Source organism: Fulmarus glacialis, unplaced genomic scaffold (genome assembly GCF_000690835.1).
Source record: "Fulmarus glacialis isolate BGI_N327 unplaced genomic scaffold, ASM69083v1 scaffold39081, whole genome shotgun sequence".
Taxonomy (NCBI): Eukaryota; Metazoa; Chordata; class Aves; order Procellariiformes; family Procellariidae; genus Fulmarus; species Fulmarus glacialis.
The window spans coordinates 4,087-12,772 of NW_009192835.1; the positions used below are offsets into that span (position 1 = coordinate 4,087).

The 8,686-nt window shown below is 41.3% G+C and overlaps 1 protein-coding gene across 1 annotated transcript in view; it reads left to right on the forward strand.

The window, feature by feature from the left end:
• Nucleotides 1–7,397: 7,397 nt before the first annotated feature.
• The window catches only part of GUCY1A2 (guanylate cyclase 1, soluble, alpha 2), a gene marked incomplete at its 3' end in the record, with an annotated part of 19,433 nt that continues 18,144 nt past the window's right edge, over nucleotides 7,398–8,686 (forward strand). The window contains exon 1 of the mRNA XM_009587230.1: nucleotides 7,398–7,436. Coding sequence (XP_009585525.1) covers nucleotides 7,398–7,436 — 39 coding nt within the window. The remainder of the gene's footprint in view (nucleotides 7,437–8,686) is intronic.

Below are 8,686 nucleotides of genomic sequence, written 5' to 3' on the forward strand. Positions count from 1 at the left end.
ATATCACAAGCAAATTTAATGATACATTTTTCTTTTGAGTCTAGCTTTGTTGTTTTGTTCCATTTTAAAGGATAAATTTTACACCCACAATGACATAAATTTTGCTTAATTATAACTAGAGATGATGATACTATATGCTATTCATTATCAACATAAATTTTTCTGCCTTTAAGAGCTCTGCTATGTGGGAATGACGTCCTGGCACCAGTGGACACAGTTTTATTCTTTAGAAATGCCGTTTGGTATCTTACTGAATTCCAGTTCCTTGCAGCAATTTTCACATTTGCTCCAGTTCTATCTTGACTTGTATCCAATACCAGGCTGAAAATAGAATCAAAATCAGAAAAAAATAATTTGTCACTGATTTGAAAAGTCAAATACTCTGCTCCCATCTGAGGGGCATGGACTACCCTAAAGGAGGTGAGAGTGACTGGGCATGCATTCAGAGGAGACTGTGTACCCTGAAGTGCTGTACTGATCTTTCTGGAAAGAGAGTTACAGCATGACACAGCATTAAACTGACTTACGTTTCCGTTTGATTTTATTTTCTCAATGGCCTATGTAACCCATCTTTTGAACTATAAACATTATTAAGTGAAAATCGCTTCTGATATACTTTTCTGTTCATTCAGAGTTATTCCTGCTATTCTTTAAAGACCCAGTTGAAGACACATTAAATTAAGAACATTTTTTTCCTATTAAGTTGGGAGGCTGCTACTGGCTGCTGCCAAATAGTTTGAATTTAAGAATTGTCTTTTTGAATACAGCCTTTTTCCTGACAGTGGGAGAAAAGTGATCCTAAAGACAGTCATTTAGGTTAGTGTGTAGGCTATTTCTTATGTCACAGAACTGCTCTACCTTCAAATTGCTTAACTGCAAGTGAATCCTTCAGTGAGCGGAGGTTGAGTTTTGGCAGAGAAGTTGCAATATAGCAGCTCAAATCGAACCTGGCTCCATCATAAACCTCGACCACTTACACTCAAAGAGTAACTACTCTTTTTAGTAGCAATAACAAGTTGTTGCCACTTGCAGGAGAGGCAACACTGATTTTTACATGAGATTTTGAAAAAATTTTGCATAAGTGTTCTGAGCTCCTGATGACTCACATTAAGCCATCAGGTATATCTAAGCTCTAGTGTTGTAAGAATAACTTCTGCCTATCTTTCTGAATGAAGTAAAGGTAATGTCAAATGATATCCATATCAGCAGTGTGATGAACTTATTCACTTAATAGCCCAGGCTGGATGAGCTTTACGTGAGTAACATCCTCCTCAGGCATAAGGATGTGAAGGAAAAAAAGCATGAAAATGGTGAAGAAAGGCACATTCCATGAGAAACTCCTAATTTCTAATTCCAACAGGCAAACAGGATTAATTTTTTAAAAGCATAATAAAATCAGACTTTTGCCCAGTATCTTTCAACTTAACAGAGAGAAAAGCCATTCATACACAAGGTCACATGAGAGTCTGTATCCAGTCAATCTGCTATTTCATAGTGTGGAACAGAGCTGTGGCGTCTTAAACAGGAACATTCTGGAAAACATTATTAATATGAGCATCACGGTGGGTTTTGTTTCTTTGTCTTGTTCGGTAGTTTAATATCTCATGCAAGGGAACTTCAGCCTCAGCAAGTAAAATATAAAAAAAAACAGTTTAAGCTGATTGTATTGACAATCAGCAGCATTGTATTGACCTTGATGAAATTTTATTTAGGGTGAGTTTGAATATTTGACATCTAAGCACTAGATGTCAAATATTCAAACTCACCCTAAATAAAATTTAGGTAACAGTGACAGATCATAGTAATAGTTGTTTTCTTAATGTTTGTGTAGTTCCAGGCTGAAATCTTGACTTCCCTACAGTGTTTGGAAAAAAACGTGTCTCGGAAGCATTCATACATTGCAGGCGTCTTTGCTTCCTGGAAGCAGAGAGCACATCCCCGCTGGGGATCAGGCCTGCCCACAGGCTGATCTCAACCGCTGGCTGACAAACCAGATCGTGGCAGTGTTAATCCCACAAAATTGATCTAAATTGTTTTGCACTTCTCTGCCTCTCCCCTGGCCAAAGTGCCCAGGTGCAAGTAATAGAGAAAGACGACGTAAAGCAGAAGGGAACGTTATGATCATCATTATATGCCCCTAAGTAGCAGTGTGCGGTCATGGCTACATCAAAATGAAGGTGAGTGTCTTTCATTTGCAACTGCTTGAGTGGAGACAGTGGTTCAATGTAGTCCTGGTGAAGCTTATAATGTTAACACAGAGAAAAGCCCTCTCTTTCCTTCTACCTCTTGTGCTCATGTTAAAGGCTGTTATAAAATAAATTGTTCCATCTCATATCCAAATCCTTTCTAGAAGAGTCTGCTTGCTAACTCTCAAACTAAGTTTCAAAATGAAGAGAAAAATCTGTGGTTTGTGTATAGGTCTCAAAGGGATAAGCATCTTTGCAGCTCTGCATATGAAATTAGGTCCAGTTATACTCAGGAAATGGGGTTTGTTCTGTCCCAGCAGAAGAAATTCGTTGAGAAGGACTGACATGTAAGCCTTTCATTTCCGATCTGTCTGCTAGAGTAGCACTGATGATTTTATGTGGTAGATGTGAGTTGCATTAAAAGATGAACAGGTAGCATTAGCGGTAGATCGTCTATTATATTCTCACCTACTGAATACATCCTTTCTGCAGCACAGAACAGATCTTCTATCCATTCCAGACACGGCTGAAATTCAAAGATTAACAAAGTGATCCCAGCCGGTATTATAATGGTTAGCACCCTGAGATATTTATCCTTCACTGTCAAGGAGTTAGAGTAGATGTTCTAATAGGCAATTTCCATCCGTAATGTCTGTGATTCTTCTAGTTGAAAGGCAGCTTGGGATGCAGGAGTTATAATTTCTAATTATTATTTAGCTCTGATTTATTTCTTCAGAGTGTTTGCATTGTTACTGCCATGAAATAGTATGGAGTAAAATTCTTAGCCTCAATGTTATTTATTAAATTAAGCCATTTTCTCTGATGTGCACAAGTATTTCTCTGTGAAGAATACCCCAGTTTGCATGAACTGAGGAGCAGAATGGTCTCAGGTTTAGGTGCCAGGCGGCACTGAGCTCTGGTCCCATCTAGATCATCGTAGGCTGTTGTAGCGCAGCTCATTTTGCCTCCAGCTGTCAGTCATCCCACTCTGGATCCCCAAACAGTCCCTTCCTGGGGATTCTGCATCTTCCCCTCTTGATATCAAATCTGGTGCTAGTCACAGAGGTCTGCAAGCAGTTGGTGCTTTTATCTAAAGCACAAACCTCTGGAATCAGGAAGCTAGTTTTCATGAAGAAAAAGTACATTTTTAGCAGGTACAGTTACAGAGAAAAAAATGAGTGCACGCTAAAGGTTCAGAAGCTAGGGAGTAAAAATACATTTTTTTCCTAATTATATTATCAAAAGCACTATTAAACCCCTAAAGATTATTTTTGTTTTAATTTTCAAATGGTTGCTTACGTTGGGGCTCTGCTTCTCCATTTCTGATTTCTGTCTGTGCCCCTTCATTCCATTCTTCAGCTATTGGGAAGGGGACAGGGAGGGATCCTGGCTGTGCAGGACCCGCAAAGACCTGCTAGGGAGCCTTCCTGCTTTCTGCATCATCAGAAAATTGTAGGATGCTAAAGGAGCCTTTCTTTTCTTTTTCAGTTCTCCTTTTCCCTAGTTGCAGCAATTTCAATGCTTATCTCCCCACTCCTGGCACTTGGGAATGTTGATAAATGTTTGTCTTCAGCTGGAGCCTTGATCCTTTGTTTACGGCCTCTTTAACATCAATATTTTGGTGATCAGAAGGACAGGGAAAGAACAGTTTTCCACTGCTTTCATGATCATGGGGTAAATACTAGAAAAACCCAGACTGGATGTGAAAATGACTGTTTTGCCATTTATTTCCTTCTGGATGGGCCAGGTGCACACCTACTCATGTGTGCTTAGAGATCTGTAATCACCTATGCACAAAGACTTGACTAAAATCGGTTCTGAAATAAGAAAAAAGAAATGTTTTTCATTGATGAACTATCACCAGCAGTGAAGCCGGCAATTAAAGTCTTACACATCTGCTGAGTTAGTGATTGAACACTACAAATTTGAAGCATGCAAAACATCCAACATCAGAGTGCTGATTTGACTGAGGTCTGGTAGCTTGCCTCTCCCATATGCAGAAGTGTGGATTCCTCTAGGAAGGACTTTGCAGCTCCCCAGGGCACAAGAGTCTGGAGGAGCCCCCTGACCCAATGGACTTCCTCGAAGAAATTCTGATAGAAGCAAAGTGGTTTCTAGCTGAGCCTGTTGTGCTCTTCAGTGCTTCAACTTTCATGTTTAAAATTTTAAGCACTCAAGTTTTTAAGAGCATGACTGCTGAAGCACTTCTGAGGCTCAGCTAGGAGCCACTTAGCTTTTACGAGGAGAAATCTTTGAAGCCTTATTAGGGTTAAGGAGAAACTGTCTGTGTACCTGGCTGCCCTCTTGGCTCGGCCCTCCCTGTTCCATATCGTCTCTTTCTTCTCTGATTCTATCTGGTTATCTTAGGATGCAAAAGGAATGGGATGGAGAATTTGAAACTGCATTTATGTAAATTTAGACTGAGTCATCTGGGATACTGTGTGCAGTTCTGTCACCTCAGGTGGGGTTTGTCTGTCCTACTGAAACATTTAAAAGATGTGTAAGTCTAAAGCAATCACTCAACATCTTTTCTAGACAAAAGAAGGAAGTGGGTATTTCTAAAGACCGAGTCCTCAGGCATGTATTAGATGCAATCATAAGATGAAATGAATCACTTTGGGTGCCTACAGTTGGGCAGATGAGCCCTACCGTTCATTTCCGAAGGTGTTGCAATCAAATGAAAGACATTTCAGAGGCAACAGAAGATGGCTAGGGAATAGGCTAAAGTTTCTGTCCTCTGAGAAGAGATTGGAAAGCTTACGTTTGATTGCCTTAGGAAAGACATTTATAACAAGGGATGCAATTAGAGTGGAAGTCCTCTCCCCCTTGTCTCCAAAACTGGAGGCAATGAAGTTAAAAGAAGGGAGAATTAAACTAAAAAAAAACCAAAAAAATTTTTTATACAATGTCTGTCTAAACTGGAATTCTTTTTCAAAGGATGTTGTCCAAGTTAAAAAAAAACTAAAAAATTTCAAGATCATTTAGACAAATATCTTCATAAAAATTTTCTCCAGTTAGTCTTGAAAGCATCTTTGAGGAGCTATTACTCCTCTAGCTTCAGGTCTTGAGCCAGTTTTGCACTACTGGAGAGCCAGGTGAGATCTAGGGAGAAGGGCAGATTTCTCTACGAGTGCATCCTGCAAACAGCCGCAGCTGGTGGAGTCACAGCGACTGTCATGCAGGGGTGCCATGTTCAGGATCGCTGCCGGCTGCTGTGCAACGGCAGTGGGCTTTGGTTGCAGTGCTAAGTGGCCAGGTGGAAGAGTTGTAGGAGATAGTGAGCAAGCTGTACGCATCAGGGAGGATGGACAGGTCTTTCCAGAGGCCCTGCAGAGCCAAGTACCTGAGCCCCATGTTGCAAGGAAGGAGAGAAAAATAGAGATAACCCTTGAGGGTCGAGGGTGGAGCTCCTGAGATGGAGAATGCTGGAGGTTTGTTCTGACAACACAACTAAGGCCCCTTTTCCACCTATGGTTCAACGATGCCCTGGGAAGAGGAGGGAGAGATGACCTCCCTTGGGATAAGACATCAAAGCCAACTGAGCCTCAACTCTTAGAGGGTTTCTTGAAGAAAAGGAGGGTGGTAGGTATCAAACTCTCTCCTGAGGAGACAGAGGCACTCATCTGCCAGCCTGTCTTGCTGCCTCAGGAGGTTTGCTGCTTGCCAAGAGCTTGGTCATAGTGTTGCAAAGAGGCTGCCAAAGCTTGTCTGTTATCTTGGAGCATGACCGCTGCTGCTCATGCATGTGGGCACCAATGATACAGCCAGGGGAGACCTTGAGTGTATCAGGAGTGACTACATGGCTTTGAGTGCAAGGGCAAAGTGTGTGAGTGCCCAGTTGGTGTCTCCTTGATTCTGCTGGTGAGGGGGAAAGGCTCTGGTTGGAGTGGACACATCTAGTAAGGCAGTCCCTGACTGTGTGGCTGGTGTTACTGGCAGGGCTCTGGTCTCCATGGGCATGGGGTACTCTCTGAGGAGCAAGGACTGCTGAGCAAGAATGGGATTCATCTGACAAAGTGAGGTGAGAGTGTCTTTGCTAACAGGCTTCACAACCTTGTGAGGAGGGCTTTAAACTATGCTTGGTTGTGAGGAGGGCTTTAAACTATGTTTGTCGGGGAAGGGGTTTCATTCTCTGAAGAGAAGGGGGAGCAGTGAACAAGTATCAGGGGAACAATAAGATGGAAGAGCCTCTTACGCTCACCTCATGAAAGCAGCGTGACTGGGAGCCCATCTCAAGTGCCTGTGCCCAAATGCAGGCAGCATGGGGAACAAACAGGTGGCGTTAGAGATCCCCATGCTGCCACTGAGCTTGGACCTCATGTGGGATTGCACACACCCCTGTGTGGAATGGCTCTCAGGGTGGGAGCGCTGCAGGAGATGGACACACGTTACCCAGAGAGGTTGTGGGATCGCCATCCTTGGAGACACTCAAAAAATAATCTGGACAAAGACCTAAGCAACCAGTTGTAACTCAAATTACAATATGATTCTGTGATTTTGATTTTTTACAATTTATTTTGACACATTAGGGTTAGCCACGGCCTGATGTCTGGATTCAGAATTAATTCAGGGAAGTCCTGTGGCCTCTGCCATGCAAGAGATCAGTCTAAATACTTTCAGTGGTCCCTTCTACCTTATATTTCATCGTTCCAGATGGAGCTTGCATATAATCTGTTATGGCAATTCTTGGATTAATTTACAGTTAACATAGCAATACTGGTATGTCTTAATTTGAGTTGCATACCAAATATTAATAAATCATTATAATAAAAATGAATTGTTAAAATTTACTATTTTAGGTAATAGTCACTATTTTACATTTATATTAAATCTTTCATTTTAAGTGGTCATGAAGCTTTACAACCTCTCCAGTAAATAAGTGCCACTGGGTACCCGCATGGCATAGACGTACATTGTGGTAGAGGAGGTGCATTGTTATAGGCTATCTTTTATTTCCCCAAATGGCAGAAACTGTTTTTCTTGGAGAGGCTACTAGAAGAAGGCTTAGCTCTTTTGCCTCCATCCAGTCTTGCCAGTGGATGCAGACAAGAGGTGGAAATGTTTTCCTGCCCACTCTCTCTCTCATAGGCAATGCTTAGTCAGTAGTGGAAGAAGAGGTACACCAAACTACCACCTGTAAGCAGGTGTCATATCTTTTCTTTCCGTTTTGTTTAGTCATGGCCACAATTACAGAATTACATCTATAGCAAAATGACGTTCACCAGTGATGAAATACAGGAAACTGAGAAGGTGAGCATAGTGGCTTTTTAACCATGCACAGTGACATGCCGTAATATTTCTTGTCAGAAATGAAGAAAGACTTTGTGACTTCTCAGGTCAGTTTTCATACTGGCTGTAAGCACATTACACAGAGCTCTGTTTATGACTAGTGTTTTAATCATAAATCCTATTTTTTGTCTGTACTTAATTTCTAAGATTTGATAGGAGATGCTAATGAAAAGGGGTATGAGTTTATGGGATTGTATAAAATTGTCTGACAACAGCTAGGCAGATGATTTAGCTTTCAGAAGAGAGAGTTACCAGTACATGGGCTATTTTTTTTTCATTCAGCACTAGAGGAGAAGGCAGGTCTACTGACGAAATAAGCTCAGGACTTAGAGGTTGCTTGTATGGTCAAATCTTGAGGTATTCAGAAAGATTTCTCTCTGGGTAAGGAGTGCAACATCTGTGTATCAGGCGTGAGAAAGGCAAAGACAGTCCGTGAAGGATTGCTCAGGTGTCATAAGCTGCAAAACTTCCTGAGAAGACAAAAAGCTATTTTCCTTCCTCTCTGCTGTGGTACCAGGCATTGCTGCCTTCCATACGCTTGCTGTAAAAGCTCTTTGGGAGAACCAGAAGGGAGATTTAATTTAACAATCAAACATTTCTACCATTGCCTATTTCAGAGGAGTTGCTAGTGGAGTACTAATGTTCTGTGTGTAGGGAGTGGGGCTGAGGGAAATGCTCTATGGAGATGGGAGATGGCAGCTGTCTGGACGTCTTTGCTTAAAGCCATTTTGCTTTGCCTTGTTGCTAGAGTGGGAAAACACATTTTTTCTATATGTGAAGAATGGATTTTTCTGCCTGCTGAGCACAGGAAAGCTTTTGAATCCTGTGAGAACAGGCCATGAAATATACTTGTAGCCCATCAGGCCTAAGGACTTCCAACACCTGCTGTACCACTGAGAAGGGGATGGTTTTTTGATATGTGATGGTTTCATTCATATGGTGCTTCCATTGTGTTTTGCAAGAGAACATGTAACTTTTAATCCCTTTTAGCACAGGAAACTTGGCTCCCACAAAGAAGAGAAGTAATTATCTGATTCAGAATTAACAAAAAACCCTCTTTCAGGTTTACATTTATTTTGAGCTTATTTTTGTTAAGTGCATGCATTTCTACACATTTGAATTCAAAACAGTAGACACGTTCTTATAGTTTGGTATTAAAAAAGAAATTTTTACAATTGCACAAACCTAGTGCAGCCTGATATACGCTTTTT